At 35.3% G+C, this 18,454-nt stretch overlaps 1 protein-coding gene across 4 annotated transcripts in view; it reads left to right on the top strand.

Annotated features, from left to right (window-relative positions):
• STAM (signal transducing adaptor molecule) overlaps window positions 1–18,454 on the top strand; it is a 79,762-nt gene that overhangs the window by 34,212 nt on the left and 27,096 nt on the right. For 3 of the 4 annotated variants that reach the window (XM_038529990.1, XM_038529993.1, XM_038529992.1), the window contains 3 exons: window positions 8,890–8,965; window positions 9,047–9,142; window positions 10,782–10,931. In XM_038529990.1, the coding sequence (XP_038385918.1) occupies window positions 8,890–8,965; window positions 9,047–9,142; window positions 10,782–10,931 (322 nt within the window). The remainder of the gene's footprint in view (window positions 1–8,889; window positions 8,966–9,046; window positions 9,143–10,781; window positions 10,932–18,454) is intronic. The other variant, XM_038529991.1, reaches the window with a different exon arrangement.

Here is an 18,454-nt window from a genome sequence, read left to right as displayed (position 1 = left end):
CTTCCGTGGCTTGATAGCTCATTTCTTTTTATTTCTGAATAATACTCCATTATATGGATGTACTATATATCATTTTTACATTCACCTATTGAAGGACATCTAGATTCCTTCCAGTTTTTGGTAACTGAATAAAGCTGCTATGAAATACATTCATGTATAGGTTTTTTCTGTGGGGACATAGGCTTTCAACTCAGTTGAGTAAATACCTAGGATCATGGTTTGGAAGACTGATTAGCTTTGTGAGAAACTGCCAAACTGTCTTCCAAAATCTCTGTATCTGTGGTTACATTTTTTTACATTTAAATCTTTGCTCTTTTTGGAATATCCTCTTATGAAATATGAGGTATGGTTCTAACTTTATTCTTTTCTGTTTGGCTACCCAAAATTCCAGTGACGTTTACTGAATAGTACATCTTTTTCCTTTCTGATTTGAAATACTGCCTTTATGTATGACACTCCCACTATGTATGACCAGTGTATTTTTTAAACTTTATCTTTTGTCCTATTTGTACATGTGTATACATGTGCTGCTACCACATGGTTTCAATTATTAAAGCCTTAGAATACATTTCAGTATTTGACAGGGCTAAATTTCCTCTTTTTTGTCCTCCTAAGAGTTTTTCTAAATACTCCTTCCCCTTTCTACTTCCCCAGATAAACTTTGGGATTGGCTTGACTAGTCTAAAAACAAAATTGTTTCTTTTAAATTGGCTTAGTTTTAAATTAATTGTCTTTATGATATTAAATCTTCTTATCCAAGAATAGAACATATCTTTGTATCTTTTAGTAGTGTTGTGAAATTTTCCTCTTACAAGTCTTGAATATTTTTGGTAAAGTTTCTTATGAGATATTTTGTCCTTTTGCCACTGTTTAAGTGGAGTCTTTCTTTTACTGGTTGTTTGAAAGGAATTTTCTTTTTTCATCGGTGGACTGTATTATAAATTCTGTGTATCCCGAAGAGAATGATCCATTTTAAGGCAGGAAATTTAGATGATGATTCAGGGAAAAGGGGGGATAGTAGCAGGAACCAAGTCCTTGACTAGGGTAGGGTTCTGATTCAATTTCATTTTTTCATCTTTACTTGCCCTAGACAGTGATTTTACTTTTGTATTTTACTACAATTTTTAAAACACGATGTATTTTATGGCTAGGACCTATAGAATCCTCGTGACCATAGAGATGGTTTCACAGATAGGGAAACTAAAGCCCTGAGATTTTAATGTGACTTCCAAAAGTAGTAGCATAAGCAAAAATCAAAGTCAGGTTTTTACTCCCAATCTTTTTTTTTTTTTTTTTTTTTTTATGATAGTCACACAGAGAGAGAGAGGCAGAGACACAGGCAGAGGGAGAAGCAGGCTCCATATGCACTGGGAGCCAGACGTGGGATTCGATCCCAGGTCTTCAGGATCGCGCCCTGGGCCAACGGCAGGCGCCAAACCGCTGTGCCACCCAGGGATCCCTTTTACTCCCAATCTTATGTTTATTTCTCACTTATCTGTGTCACATTCTTAGGTGCCTATAATGAGCAGTTATTTGAAAGTTAAAATCATGAATCAAGACATGCCAATTTGATATTGAAGTTTTGAGTGCTTCCTTTCTCTCCCATGTATTATATTGGTATTTTGCTTGACAGAAATATGCTTTAGTCTTATATGGTCTAGGAAACTCAAAATATCCTCATACTGAATTTAAGTATGTAGTAACTTATCTTTTTATTAATCCTCAATATGTAGTATGTAGAAGTTTAATTTACCTACTTTTCTGCTGAAGTCTTTTGGAATCATGAACTTGTTTTGTTTTAATCTAAATTCAGTTTGCCAACATATAACATCCAGTCCTCATCACATCACGTGCCCTCCTTAATGTTCGTCACCCAGTTACCCCATCATCCCACCCACCTCCCCTTCTGGAACCCTTTGTTGAACTTGTTCCTTATATAGCCAGATAATATCATTTGTATACTGAATTCATGTTCCATCAGTCATCTCACGAAAACACACCTACTTTACAAGCTCAAAGTCAAGAATTTGATGTTTGTGCTCAGTGTTTCACCCTTTTTGCCCTTGTGTAGACTGTGTTTTATGTAAACTGTATTATAGATCAAATCTATCTTTTCAATATGTCATAGAATATACAATTACTTGCTTCAGTTCTGATTGCTTTCCTATTTTATATTAGAGTTCTCTTCAAGTTAGTCTCTTGCTTTTACGCTTTTGAAAGGCATCCTCTACATTAGACTCTTCTCTGTATTCAAGGAAGGTATTTATTATCTGTTAATTGAAAAAAAAATTAAGATTTAAATTCCTGTATCTTTTAGTGTGTGCCTGCTAGGTACTACCCTATACTAAGACCTATAAAAGCTGTTTGTACACGTTTAGCCTTTCACCACTACACAATATAGATAAATGTAAATCCTTGAAAGGTTAAGTTGTAAAGCATTTTTTAGAGTATGTAAAGTGACAGTTTAGAGGTCAGATCATTCTAGTCTAAAATAATTTGAAAGCTAAAGTTGTAAAAGTAATTTGATAGAAGAACAAACTAGAATTAATGTTGTTGAAGTTCTCTATGTCCCTGGGACAATTCTCAAAGTATTGGAATAACATAACTGATCAGGAAGCGTTAAAATTCCCTTTCAGGATGACGTCTGTCAAGCTTCAGATCTTTTCTACTTTTTCTACTGTATTGTAGCTCTGCTTATGTCTAGCATTGGTTCTCAGCCTGGGTAATATGTTTATATTAGGGATGGTTTTCATTGTCAACATATGAGGGTTAGGTGGGGCATAGGGATGTGATACTCCAGATAGTCTTATACTATAAAGAATTTTATGCCCTGAGCACATAATAGTGCTTCTATTTAGAAATCTACTGCTAGTGTCTTTGTACTTTTTCATTCCTGCTTCATAGGTGATGAGAAGTTAACTATGCAAGCACTTTCATTAACTGTGTTACACATTATTATTACTGCTTTTTTTTTTTAATATTTGCAATATTTTAAGGAAAATAACCTATTCTTTTGTCAGGTTCCATGAGGGGGATAATGAAGAAGTAGTATCCTCATTTTGAAAAGTGTATTGGTCTAAGGTCATTGATTGACTTAGAAATAGATGGAGGAGTTAGAATTTAAATTTACTGTTTTTTCAATGGTAATAATTTCCTTAAGGATATAAACCTTATCACAGTTTAAGTTACTATTTTTATGATACAAAATACTTCTCAAATGAAAAGTAGAAGAGTGGGACATAATTGAAATAAGGGTATTTTTAAAAAAATTTTATAAAGCACAAGATGTCACAAAACTTGACTGCTTTATCCAGCAAAATGTTTCTTACTTTTTCCATATATATTAATGGAAAGACCTTTTAGGTAATCCCACTAACTGGTGACTAGGAGACTAGTGTTGAGCTATTTATCTGTCATAACTGTACAGCAACATGCTTGTAAGTAGGTAGACATTTATAAGTAATGAACAGTTTTGGAAATTTACTTGAGGCTGTTTAAAGAGATTTGAAATTTCATTATCTTTGAAAAGAGAGTTGTAGAAATGTGAAATTAGCTTTACTTTTCCTTGATCTTCTGACAACTGATATGAGCTGCATCATATGCATGTTTATCTTACTGTGTTTAACTGTATTGTTTGTAGCCCCCTCAAATTGAATTTTTCCAGAAAGCTTGTCCCTGCTCTCCATTTAGTGAGCTTATTATGTGCTATCTCCCCATTACAGTTTTCATTTTCTTATAGAGTGTGAATAGCTCACTGTACTGAGTGTGATTCTTGCTCAGTGTATGCATGTTTTAAACAACGTGGCCCTATATGAAAGCCACCTTCTTTAATGGAGGCTCAAAATAACAGTTTTGCTTTAATAATTGAGGAAAAGTTGCCTATTTGAGCATATTTGAGAGATGGCAGAGTATGTTTTCCAACAGGTAACTCCTTGATCAAGAGAAATTGGCTAATTATAATTTTCACCTGTGCCCTGACTTTGGAAACACACCCCAGGAAATGGTACTATTCCCCTATATTTTACAGTGGTGAGATTTGTGCTGTGCCCATTTCTCACTTGGTAGGTTAAGAGCAGCAAAGTTATTTTGGGGTTGGAAAACTGGGAAAGGTGAAAATTTTCCCTTTCCCTGTTCTTATCCCTATCCCTGACCCCAATCTTTTTGTTTTCCCATCTCAAGATAAGGAAAAGAGGATATGTCTTACAAAAGTTTTAAAATACCAAAATGGAATTTTGAGAAGGTTTTTTGCAAGAGACTGCAGAGGTTGGGTAATGGGAATCATTGGTAGACTCTAAAGCACATGCTCATTTTATCTTTAGCATGTATTTTTACAAAATACTTCATTTATGTTTATTACCATCAATTACCTTACATCCTGTGCTCCTCCCAGCACTACTTAATCTGCATTTTTCCCCTTATTTTGATCTTACTGTAATTCTTTTTTTATCTTATTGTAATTCTAAGGCAAGATTTTATGAAAGAATGTACATTTTTCTCATAGAAAACTAATTCAGTGGAAGACATACGGGAGTTGGTAATAAATAGAGCTTGAAAGGAAGATTATTTGATTATTCTAAATACTAAGTATTGTACAACAGTGAAAAGTAGTGTTTTTCCATACTTAGCTTGTTGACTTTTTATTCAGCATTGACCTTGTTCAAGGCATTATTTTAGGCAGCATTCAGAATGAAAATGTTTACCTTTAGTCACTGGTGAGCAGCATCAGCTAAATAATTCCTGTTTTTGTTTCCTCAAATTTCACTTGAGAACATAATTATGTACCATGGGTGGTAAGGAGTAGGGAGCCAAGGGTGAGCAGTGTAGCCCTGGATCCCATCTTCAGGAACTCTTTTTTTTTTTTTTTTTTTTTAAGATTTTATTTATTTATTCATGAGAGACACACTGAGAGAGCAAGGCAGAGAGAAGCAGGCTCCATGCAGGGAGCCTGATGTGGGACCCGATCCCGGGTCTCCAGGATGACGCCCTGGGCTGCAGGTGGCACTAAACCGCTGTGCCACTGGGGCTGCCCATTCGGGAACTCTTAAGATGAGGAGATAAACAGTTAAGGCAATTTTATTAAAATTTTATTTAAAAAAAAAAAAGATGAAAAGCAAACCCAAACAATTGTAAATAATACAGTAGTGTTTAAAGCTAACAGCTGTCAGCACACTTTGTTATAGGTGATTCTAATTATCTATTGCTACATAACAAACCAATGTAAGACTTAGTGGCTTAAATGAGCATTTATTATCATCTTCATGGTTCTGTGGGTTAACAGCTGGGTACTTTTTGTTTGAGGTCTCTCATGAACTTGCAGTTACCTAACAGCTGGGACTGGAGTCCTCTGAAGCCCTGATTGGGTTGGATGTTCTTATATGGCTGGCAGTCAACTGGGATCTCAACTGGAGCTCTCAGTTGAAATAGTTGCCAAGGCTTATGTGTGGTATGAGTTTCTTACAGAGTAGTAGTACCTGGGATCCCAGAGGGAGCAGCCTAAGAATAAGTGTTCTAAGAGTTGTAGGTTGTATTATACATAGCTTTTTTTTTTTTTTAAGATTTTATTTATTTATGTATTTGAGGGAGAGAAAGAGAGCAAGCATGAGGGGCGAGGGTAGGGGGCAGAGGGAGAGTGAGAAGCAGACTCCCTGCTGAGCAGGGAGCCCAATGTGGGGCTCAGTCACAGGACCCGGGGATCACTACCCAAGCTGAAGGCAGAAGCTTAACCGACTGAGCCCCTACATAGCTTTTTGTGAACTATACATTTCAGATTATCACTTTCACTACATTCTGTGGATCAAGCGTGTCACTGGGGTCAGCCCACATTTAAGAGGAAGATTATTAAACTGTACCTCTTTATGGGAAGTGGTAAGGTCACTTTGTAGAAAAGCATGTGGAAAAGGAGTTATTGTGGTTATCTTTGGAATACATAACTTGCCACAGAGGTCTGGTCTGTAAATATTGAATGACAGCTTTGACCTAGATAATAAAACAATGAATATATCATTAGAACAAAACAGTGGATCCTTAGTAAACAAAATAGTTCCAGTTTTGATACTTGAGATACACAGTCATTAGGAACTTGAATGGCAAAATGTGGTGTGAGGGTCCTTTACTACTATCATCTAACATTTGTTTATGACTTTTACATAGAAAATTGTTATTATGTGTTGAAAGAGTTCTACCCATTTGTAAATATTTGTAAATAAGAACAGAACAGTTAACATGTCATAAAGATTTAGGTAGTCATAAAGATTTAGTTTCATGGTGACCTTTCATGGTTTTGTTTTATATACATGACTTGGTAAAACTTATGAAAATTCATAAAAGCAAAAGTGAAGATGACAGTATAATGTTAGTTAATGAAAGCATTATCAGCAGTTATTTGCTACCTGTTGAATATTTTTTTCACAGTGTAATTTGTAATTTACATGGAGATGGTGATTCAGTGTGACGGTTTTGGTGACCAAACTGGTTTAATCATAGGGTCAGTATCCTTTAGCACTGATAGAAATGTAAGGTACTATATGTAGAGGGCTCTTGCTTTCTGGGTACTTTTTTCCAATAAGATGAATGAGCAAGAATAAAAAGTTTTATTAATCACTGTTAGATCAAAGGAGTGACTGTTGATAAAATTTGTTTAAAGAATATATGCTTTTCAGAATTGCCTTAAGAGCTTCAAGTTCTGCAGCTCTGTTTTCTTTTTTTTTTATTTATAAATTTTTTTTAAAATTTATTTATTTGTGATAGTCACAGAGAGAGAGAGAGAGAGAGGCAGAGACACAGGCAGAGGGAGAAGCAGGCTCCATGCACCGGGAGCCCGATGTGGGATCCGATCCCGGGTCTCCAGGATCGTGCAGCTCTGTTTTCTGTGGGAAACTGGAAAAGTGTGAATTGCAAAAGAAAGCACAGTAGCATGGCTCTGTGGTATTTGTGTCTGAAGGTTAAGAAGGGTTCACGCCTTAATTTTTATTTACCTTTGAGCATGAAGTAGCTTAAGTTTAGTAGTTGTAACTTCACATGGTAACCGAATGACTGAGTGGTATGGTGGGAGACAAGTAGAGTAGAGAGGATTTGATAGAAAAGAGGCCCCTCTTAAAGCTCTACTTTCTTTGAAACCCATAGTAGTTTGTTGAGGTGGATTGAAATAATACCTATGGATAATGAAACTGAATTTGATGCTTTATTTCACCAGAACTGACATATGCCAAGGCAGCTGTGTACATTCCTAAAAAGTCTGTCTTGTGGCTGGTCTATTTGAGAAAAAGTCATTAGAAGCCACAGTCACGTGAAAGTATAAGTATCCCCTGCTTCTGGAAGTTTTGTATTATGCCACTTCGCTCTCATGGAAGGACCTACATTAGTACCTGTTTACCTTAACTAAAAGAGATTTGAAGGGTATTTTCACTGTATAAAAAAAGGCCAGAAGTGAAAATGGCGTTCAGTTTTTCTTTGCGCTGTTTTAGAGATAGCACACCCCTGTAGCAGCAAAAGTAGTGCCTCCCAGCTCTATTCTGAGGAGCTACACTCAGCATCTCAGCATCAAGCCACCATAGTTTTGAACTATGTCTGTGAGCATCTGCTTTATTTTGACTTACTTTGTGCATCCATTAGTAAGACGTGTCCTAAGGTATCAGAAAAGCCTAAGAGAAGTTATGTTTGGGGTCTGGGAATGCTAAAAACATTTTCTTTATGAATTAGTGGTAATTGCTTCTTCCCTTTAGGCTTACACAAGTAGCAGTAATAGTAATAACAAGTAACTAAATCTGTGGAACACTTATGTGTTTAGGTTCTCAAAAAATATTTCTTTTAAGATTTTATTCATTCATTCATGAATGACACACAGAGAGAGGCAGAGACATAGGCAGAGGGAGAAGCAGTCTTCCCACAGGAGCCAGATGCAGGACTTGATTCCAGGACGTCGGGATCACAATCTGAGCAAAGGCAGACGCTCAACAACTGAAGTTACATTGAATTAACTCCTTATGGCTTGTTTTTAGCTTGTTTTAGGATGGATTTAGAGTAGTCTTTTGGGATAGGTTAGTCCCAGTACTAAGGCCTAAACTCCGTGTATCCAGTGAATGCTCTAGATTATTTAGCAAGGACTCTCCATTTTGATATGAACTCTGACAACTGTGTGAGCTTTGGGAACTCTTTGAGTATATAGTTTGCAGTCATTTTTTGTCCAGCCTTATGAAGGTTTTAATCTATGCATGTGTGGCATAGGTAGACCTAAGTGGACTCTATGTAGGTATCCAGAACTATTTCTTCATGTAGCTCCTTTTACTCTGTCTTATGAATTTTAGCTTCCTCAGCCTCCCTGAATTCTGATTTCTATCCTTTCAACTCAGTGAAATCATCATCATTCTCTTCTTGGGATCACCTCTACACAGATATCCAGAAACTGCCTTTAGGCAGAAAGCCTGTACTGATAGCTGGAAAGTGCTTCTGAATGAAAAGTTGGGGCTTAGTAGTTAATAATTTCTTCTTAGAGATCATTCAGCACTGCCTGTGACCTAATGTCACAGGGACCTGAGTGTATATTTTAAATATATTTTTCCAGTTTTCTCATTTGTAGCAGGAGTATAGGTCTAATTCAGTTTATTCCATCATAACTAGAAGTGGAAGTTTGGGTCTATCATTTCATTTTCAGAACTTTTTCACCTATAAGTAGTGTGAAATGACTAATCTATGATTGCTAAGGAAGAGAGCCTGTTAATTTTGTTTGAAAAATTTAAAGGAACTTCTTAGTGTACAGTTCAGTTGTGTCATTAATAGAAATTAGGCCTCTCTACTATAGTCTACCTTTTGTATAGGAGTCTGTTGCCTATTACAGTTAAGAGGGGAAAAGCCTGGGTATACTACTGATTGATTGTTATATTTATTTTTCAGACCTAAAGATTGTCTTCGATCTATTATGAGGAGAGTGAACCATAAAGATCCTCATGTTGCTATGCAAGCTCTGACTGTAAGTGATTTCATTTTAAGTTTTACCACAAAGTAAACTGCTAAAATTGAGACATTTTAACTTGTGATATTCTACTTTTAGCTTCTAGGAGCATGTGTATCAAACTGTGGCAAAATTTTTCATTTAGAAGTATGTTCAAGAGATTTTGCTAGTGAAGTAAGCAACGTATTAAACAAGGTAAGGAACATTATTTTTAGATATGAATGAACACAATTGTCTTCCTGTATTTCATTGTTCAGTTTTTCACATTTTAAATCACAAATGACTGGTCTGTACTTTATTTTTTTTAAAAATCCTTCCTAGGCTGTGTCTATCCAATATGTAAGTAAGGTAAATGCTATTTTGCTGAAGAGACTACAAGTTTATATAGTTAGAGAATTATTTTTGCTGTTTTAACCAGATTAGAGTATATTTAATCTGTTTTATCATTCTTTTCATCTAATAAGAAAATACATGTATTTCTCTATCTGATTAAATAATACCAGTCTATTTTAGTCACAGTTTTTGTAACCTTTTGTGTAGCCACGGAGGTATTTTCCCAATGTGAGCTGTTCAGAAATACTGCCAAAGTATGACACTATTTTCATTGTGATACAAGAAAGGCCACTATCTCACCATGACAGGATTTTAATGTTATGCTTTTCATTTAACTGGATGTGCAATAAAGAGTTCCATTTATGAAAAAAAAAGAATTCCATTTATGCAATTCAAGGAATTAAAAGAATTTAAGTTTCTAAGTAACGTGAGTTTTTCCAGTAAAAATTTATGCATTGTGAAGGTAATTATTTCTGACTCTTTTGGGAGGAGGAGAGAGGATGGGATATTATATAATCAGGAAAAATTTTAAGATGTTAAGAGGGAAAATACCTCGTGTTTTTTGGGGAAAAAATGTTTCTCTCTAGGTTTTAATAGAAAACAGTCCAGAAATGAGATAAAAGTTTATTTAAATAATTTTTTACAGAATTTCTGTACTTTGTTTTCGAGTATGATTATGTGTTCTTTTCCTTTTTTGCTTTATTCAATTATATTTAGGTATTTTCCACTAATTAATAACTATTCCTTTAATGTCCTGAATGTCCATCAAAATGTATGACTGTTTATGAAGAGATTTTAGTATATAGTGTTTTCTGTAATTAAATTGAAGATGAGATATTCGAACTTGTAGTTAGTAGCATGAACAACTATTTTGAAAAGCAAACAGCTACATATAAGAGAAAGGATTTCTTTATTTTCCAATATTTTATAGTGAACATATTGATTTATACTTGAGGGAGAGATGTTATTTTGAAGAAATGAAGTTTCTAGAAATACTGACATATAGTGGACCACAAACCAGGTCTCAGATAATTAGATAACTTGGAAAAAATACACAGGCATAGTTTTAAAAGTCAGGGATTAGGAATAAAGGAACTGTCTTTTTTTTTTTTCTTTTTCCAACTGTTTCTTTTTTTTTTTTTTTTGTCTGCAAAATAACCAAAACAAAACAGACTACTTTTGTCTTCTTGATGTACAAAGCTCACTTAGTTGCAAAATACTCTAAAAAGTTCCATCACTCTGACGTCCAAAATAAGTTAATACATACTTAATGTTTACTTTGACATAAGGTATGTATGTTGATATCATCTATTGTTTCATAGTGTGACAAAACTTATTTATGGTAATCCACTCTGTTTTCTTATTGTATCATCTATAGCTAGGGGTAATTTGTGATTTAAAAAATATCTTCCGCACTTTATAATTTTTATATTTAATGTATCTTGTGTTAAAACATTAGCCAGGAAATTAGTAGTTTTTATTAAATTTTTTCTTTTTTCAGGGTCATCCTAAAGTCTGTGAAAAATTAAAGGCTCTTATGGTTGAATGGACAGATGAATTTAAGAATGATCCACAGCTTAGTCTAATATCGGCAATGATTAAGAACCTTAAGGAACAAGGAGTTACATTTCCAGCTATTGGTTCTCAGGTATTTTGTAAAGTTGCATGTGTCTTTAATGTAGCCACATTTATATGAATTTTTCTTTCCCCCTCAAACCCAGGTAGTTTTTACTACTGCAAAGGATTTTTTAAAATAATCTTTTAATAATTTTTGTTAATAATCAGTGGTGCCGGAAAAATACAGGGGGAATATTAATGTGTTCTAACTTCTACCTTCCCACACTTTCTCCTTTCTTGGAAATAAATTAGATTAGCATTTTACAATTTAAGATTTTTTTTTAAAGATTTTATATATTTATTGACACAGAGAGAGGGGCAGAGACACAGAGGGAGAAGCAGGCTCCATGAAGGGAGCCTGATGTGGGACTCGATCCTAGGTCTCCAGGATCACACCCCAGGCTGCAGGCAGCGCCAAACCGCTGCGCCACTGGGGCTGCCCCAATTTAAGATTTTTTAGAGTTTTTAATAACATAGACAAAATTGCTTTATATGATATTAGGTGGTACTGACAATCTTGTTAAATAGGCTTCATGCTTTAATTTTGTCTACAAAGAATGACAGCTTAAAAATCAGGATATCCTTAAAATTTAAGGATGAGTATAGAGGTTCTTTTTATTATGCAATTTAAGAATACTTGTATTAGAAATGAGAAGGAGATAAGGGAGTCAAGAGGAGAGAAGCACAAAAAGCCTCTTTTCCCTTAATAAGAGCTGACTGGTTTGTAAAGATGATTGAGTGAAAGGCTTAAATTTCCTTTCTGCCCCTTCCTCCTCCAATTTATGTGTAATGGGATCAATTTCTAATTTACGTATTAAAGGAAAAATTGAAGGGTGTCTCATTTTTTTTTCTATTCTGGGTAACCATCCTTTGGGATCTCCTGCTAATCTAGGGGACTTAAAATGTGTGGTAATTTATTATACTGCCTTTCCCTACTCCATTATTGGGACAGAATATCACAAGTGGTGTGAAAGCACGCACAGAAAACTCTTTTTAGATTTCTTCCCCAGAGCACTCTTTTAGTTTATCTGAATATTCTTGAAGTGTGAAGATCCAAAAGTATGTTTGAGAGATGAAGGAAGGAAAGGATATTTTTCTTCTTACTTGAAGAAATTTGGCTTATGAATGGTTTTACAATGATGAAATATATCTTTAAGAAGTATTTATTTATAATTTGTAGCTGGCTTTTTACTACTCTCAGAATAATTTCTAAAATCTGTATAATTAAGGAATAATTTTATGCAGAAAAATCTTCTAATGAATTCCTTGACAAAAGAGGCATTGTTTATTTATCAAAGGGTAGACTCGCAGAAAATGAGGAAGTATATTAATCATAAAGATGATTAATGAGATTGTAGTTTCTGTGCCCTGAAAAGCTTTTCTAGAGCTTATTACTTCATCATCATCACATGAAAGTTTGTTAAAAATGCAGCATCTTGGGTGCCACTCTAGAACTATGGATTCATTATCTCTATTTTAACAAGCTCCCTGGATAATTCTGTGTGCACATTTAAGTTTGAGACATGCTGCTTTTGAGTACAACTCTCACTGCAGGTGAAAACTGCTTTTCAGGCCACAAAGGGATTTGTTCTAGTTAGAGAAGGAAGGAGAACTAATGACCCATGTGATATGTAGCTTTGTTTGGTTAACCTAGAATCTCAGATAGTTGTGTGAACAGCTTTAGGGATTCTCTAATCTACTGCCCTCATTTTACAGATGAGGAAACAGACCCAGAATGGTTAAGTGACTTCCCCAGGGCCACAGCTCGTAATTGACAGAGCTGGAACTAGAACACAGGCCTCCTGACTCTCAGTCCAGTGTTCTTTCCACTACACGATCCTGCCTTCCGTTTGATATAGAGGTTAGTGGATATGTGTCTGTCCGGACTAGGCTTCAAAGGACAAGAAGTGGAGTGAACACTGGCAAGAGCATTTATTTATTGACTGGTACAGAAGTTAGGTTACTCTCCTGTTCAAGAGGTTCAGGACACACATCAGCGATAGTAAAGAGTTACTTTTTTTCATCTGGTATGTTCTAAAGTATATGAAAGCTAATTTTGTTGTAGTTATTATCTTCAGCCACAAGAAATACATAAAATGCATATAAAGTAAAATATGATGAGGTAGAACGGTGATTTAAAAAAATAATATCTGATAGTTTATCATTGAAAACCATGTTTGTGAAGAACTTCATATTTAATGAAAAATGTATCTTGGGGATCCCTCGGTGGCAGTTTGGCGCCTGCCTTTGGCCCAGGGCGCGATCCTGGAGACCCGGGATCGAATCCCACATTGGGCTCCCGGTGCATGGAGCCTGCTTCACCCTCTGCCTATGTCTCTGCTTCTCTCTCTCTCTCTCTCTCTCTCTGTGTGTGACTATCATAAATAAATAAAAATTTTAAAAAAATTTAAAAAAAATGTATCTTGTAGGATCATCACAAGTACCTCTAGATTTTAAACTCAGTTGCATAATCATTATTCATCTTGATCAGGCTAGATCTTTGTCAGCATACTTAAGAGAAGCCTCCAAAAGTAAAGGGAATTTTTAAAGTACATTTTTTCATCTAAGTACAGAAGAAAATAATACAAAAATATTAAGAAAAGTCATACTTAGTTAACTCATTCTGCTGCAGTTCTTGTAGCCCTAACTTGTGACATAGAGATAAAAGAAATGCTAGCACCGTGACTGTATTTGACTGACTACTAGTGTATGTATTGTTGCTGCACTTAGAACCCAGTAATAGGAAGGAATTTTAAAGAGTGCAGTTCAGGAATATAGGATAATATACTTATTTCTGCACTTTCTTCTCTTTTTTATTGAATTTTGACATAAAATATTTTATTAGTTTTAGGTGTACAACATAATGATTCAGTGTTTATGTACATTATGAAATGGTCACTTTAATAAGTCTAGTTATCTGCTACGATAGAGAGTTGTTAGAGTATTATTGATTCTCTGTGCTGTACATTATATCCCTCCATCTTAATTATTTTATAATTGGAAGATTGTATCTTTTTTTTCCCTTTTTTTTTAAATAATAAATTAATTTTTTATTGGTGTTCAATTTACCAACATACAGAATAACACCCAGTGCTCATCCCGTCAAGTGCCCCCCTCAGTGCCCGTCACCCATTCACTCCCACCCCCCGCCATCCTCCCCTTCCACCACCCCTAGTTCGTTTCCCAGAGTTAGGAGTCTTTATGTTCTGTCTCCCTTTCTGATATTTCCCACACATTTCTTCTCCTTTCCCTTATATTCCCTTTCACTATTATTTATATTCCCCAAATGAATGAGAACATATAATGTTTGTCCTTCTCCGATTGACTTACTTCACTCAGCATAATACCCTCCAGTTCCATCCACGTTGAAGCAAATGGTGGGTATTTGTTGTTTCTAATGGCTGAGTAATATTCCATTGTATACGTAAACCACATTGGAAGATTGTATTTTTTAATCCCCTTCACCTGTTTTGTCCATCACCTTCACCTGCCTATTGTTTGGTAGCCTTCAGTTTCTTTTCTGTATCTGAGTCTGTTTCTGTTTTGCTTTTTATATTCCATATAATACATGAAATCATACCATATGTTTTTCTCTACTTATTTCACTTAGCATTATACCCTCTGGGTCTATACATGTTGCAAATGGCAAGATTTTATTTTTTTATTATGGCTCAGTAATTGTGTGTGTGTGTGTGTGTGTGTTTGTGCGCGCGCGCTTGCTTCTGCGCGCATGTACACGTATACCACATCTTCTTTATCCATTCCTCTATGGGAGGACACTTAGGTTGCTTCCAGTCTTGGTTTTTGTACTGCAGTGAGCACAGGCGTGCATATGTCTTTTTTTTTAGAATTGGTGTGTTTTTTTGTCTTTGGATTAGGAACCTAGAAGTTTTTCAGATAAAAACGAGAATTGCTAAATTTTATGATTGTTGTATTTTTAATTTGTTGAGGAAGAACCTACATACTCTTTTCCATAGTGGCTTTACCGGTTTACACTCCCACCAACAATGCAGGGGTTCCTTTTTCTCCACATCCTTGCCAACACTTATAATTTATTTTTTATACTAGCTATTCTGTCAGATGTGAAGTGATTGTCTCATTGTGGTCCTGATTTGTATTTCCCTAATTGTTAGTGAATATCTCTTCATGTATGTCATCAGTATGTCTCTTTTGAGAAATGTCTATTTAGGTCCTCTCTCTATTTTAGATTGTATTTTTTTTTTTTAAATACGGAGTTATATGAGTTCTTTAATATTTTTTGGATGTTAACCTCTTATCTGATATATCATTTATGAATATTTTCTCCTATTCAGTAGGTTGCCATTTTGTTTTATTCATATTTCCCTTTGCTGTGCAAAAGCTTCTTAGTTTGTTGTAGTTTCATTTGTTTATTTTTCCTTTTGTTGTCCTTGCCTGAGGAGATAGATCCAAAAAAATATAAGACCGATGTCAGGGATCCCTGGGTGGCGCAGCCTGCCTTTGGCCCAGGGCGTGATCCTGGAGACCCGGGATCAAATCCCACGTCGGGCTCCTGGTGCATGGAGCCTGCTCTCCCTCTGCCTATGTCTCTGCCTCTCTCTCTCTCTCTGTGTGACTATAATAAATAGATAGATAGATAGATAGATAGATAGATAGATAAATAAACAAACCGATGTCAGAGAGCTTAACTACCTGTTTTCTTCTAGGAGTAGTATGGTTTCAGTCTTACATTTAAGACTTGAATCCATTTTGAGTTTATTTTTGTATGTGGTACAATAAAGTGGCCCAGTTTCATTCTTTTGCATGTAGCTGTCCAGTTTTGTCAACATTATTTGTTGAAGAAACTCATTTTCCTATTGTATATCTCTACTTTCTTTGTCATAGATTAATTGACCACAAGTATTATTTTATTTCTGGATTGTCTTTTATGTTCCATTGACCTGTGTTTCTGTTTTTGTGCTGGTACCATACTGTTTTGGTTATATTATAACTTCATAGTATATTTTGAAATCTAGGAGTGTGATATTCCCAGCTTTGTTTTTCTTGCTCAAGATTTTTTTGACTCTCTGGCATCTTTTGTAGTTCCATACAAATTTTAGAATTCTTTGTTTTAGTTCTGTGAAAAATATAATTAATATTTTGATGTGGATTACATTGAATCTGTAGATGTTTTGGGTAGTATGGACATCTTAGTAATATTCTTCCAATTCATAAGTTTGACATATTTCATTTATTTGGGTCATCTTCATTTGTTTTCATTATTGTCTTACAGTTTTCAGGGTACAGGTCTTTCACTTTCCCGGCTAAATTTATTACTAGGCATTTTATTCATTTTGATGGGGATTGTAAATGGGATTGTTTTCTTAATTTCTCTTTCTGATTGTCATTAGTGTATAGAAGTGCAGCAGATTTCTGTGTATTAATTTTGTGTTCTTCAGTTTTCCTGGATTAATGTATTAGTTCTGATAGTTTTTCAGAGGAGTCTTTAGGATTTTCTATATATAGTACCATGTCATCTGCACATAGTGACAGTTTACTTCCATTACGATTTGGTTGTCCTTTTCTTTCTTTTTTGGCTTAGTACAGTGTGCTTTACTGATGGTACAAGGTAGGCTCTCTAAGCCTCTTTTCTTCTTCATGGTGTCTAGGATGAAAACTTTGTTGAGGATGGGAGATTCTCCACATGTTGGGAGATGAGCTGGAGCAAGGACTCCATAGCAGTTGAGGGCTTCTCTCTCCTCTTGTGCTCTAGCAGGAGCTGATATTCCTTGAAGGTCATGTGGACCATAAGGTGGACCGCCCAGTTGCTTTGGCCAAATTCGTTTTCGTAACAGGAAATGAGCTTGACAAAGTGGTCATTGGTGGCAATGCTGGCCCCAACGTTGAATTGGAAGAATAGGTGTCACTGTTAAAATGGCAGGAAACAACCTGGTCCTCAGTGCAGCCCAGCATGCCCTTGAGGGGCTTTTCTCCCCATGAAGTAGTCCCTCTAACATTTCTTTTCTTTTATTTATTTTTTTAAAGGTTTTTACTCCTTTTTTTTTTTTTTAAGATTTATTTATTTATTTATGATAGACATAGAGAGGCAGAGACACAGGCAGAGAGAGAAGCAGGCTCCATGCTGGGAGCCTGATGTGGGACTTGATCCCGGGACTCCAGGATCGCGCCCTGGACCAAAGGCAGGCGCTAAACCACTGAGCCACCCAGGAATCCCCCCCCTAACATTTCTTGTGAAACCCTTTTAGTAGTGATGAACTCCTGTAGCTTTTGCTTATTTGGGAATTCTTTATCATTTCTTCAGTTCTGAATGACAGTGATAAGTGCTTTGTGTATTCATTTGACAATATAAAATATAGTAATGTAGATATACATTATAATGTATTACAATATTATAATGTAGATATACTGTATTTTACTATAATTTTGACTATTTTATCTTTTATTTACTCAATAATTATTTCTTGATTGCTCACAATCCATATTTAGGCACATATATTCTCAGGAAACATAGAGCACGGTTAGGGAGATAGATATAAGCAGATAATTTTAATAGAAGTTGAGATGTATTGACTCTTACTTTGTGCCAGGCATTGTTCTATGTGCTGTGCATGTGTTAATTTGAATACTTTGGAATTCCAATTTTGTTGTCGTTCTTGGTTGATTTGGGTATTCTGATAAACATTTGTAACTGTTCACAGCCTATATATATATTTGAACCAGGTAGATTTAGGTTTTGAACCCATGTTTGCCTGACTCCACCATTTACATTCTTAACTACCCAGAGCATACCTTTTACCTTGTTAAAAATACTATCAGAGGAACACAGAGGAGGGAGTACTTCATTTAGGGGTTTAGGAATGCTTCATTGAGAAAGTGATTATTTTAGCTGTTGACTAAAACTATTTAGCTGTTGAGTTAAAACTCAATAGGGAAAAATGTGGACAGAGTTACAGGAGCCAAAGGGGAGGACATTATTAAGCGTCAGAGATATGAAAAGTGAGTGTGTGTGCGCTCGCTAGCAGTTACTGGTAACTGAACTATATTGTCAGAATTAACTATTTGTATTTTAGTTTATAAAATAGTGTAATTTTATGAATATTATATCATTGTATATAAGTCTCTACTCCTAAAGATACCATCCTGCCTCTTAATCTGCAAGAAAGCAATAAAATATAACTGTTGAATAGATGGTTTAAATTTAAAAACTTTGTTTTTAAAATAGTATTGCCTTCCCTTTCCCAAGATCTCTGGGAAAGAGTCTCTCTCCCTTTTTCTGGTTTTAGGATTTTTCTAACAATTTTTAAATCTCCCCTAGTCTGTCTTCTTTTGTTTGTCTTCTTTCAGCTTCCTATCTTTACACAAATTTAAGAGAGTGCGATTAGGCTCTTCATCCTCAGTGTCCAGGTCTTTTCTCTCCAGTTCGAACTCTTCTCCTTTCAGAGTGGAGACTGCTCCGTTTGGATTATCTTCTGCTTTAAAAATCTAGTAGATTGATTAAGAAAGCTCTTGAAAGTTCTTAGATTAAGGAAGTAGGAAAATTTGAGAACAGTCTTCAAATATTGTGTTCCTTTCTTTGTG

This window comes from Canis lupus, chromosome 2 (genome assembly GCF_011100685.1).
Source record: "Canis lupus familiaris isolate Mischka breed German Shepherd chromosome 2, alternate assembly UU_Cfam_GSD_1.0, whole genome shotgun sequence".
Lineage (NCBI taxonomy): Eukaryota > Metazoa > Chordata > Mammalia > Carnivora > Canidae > Canis > Canis lupus.
The sequence above is the reverse complement of the archived record's forward strand: the minus strand, read 5'-3'. Positions and strand labels throughout refer to the sequence as shown.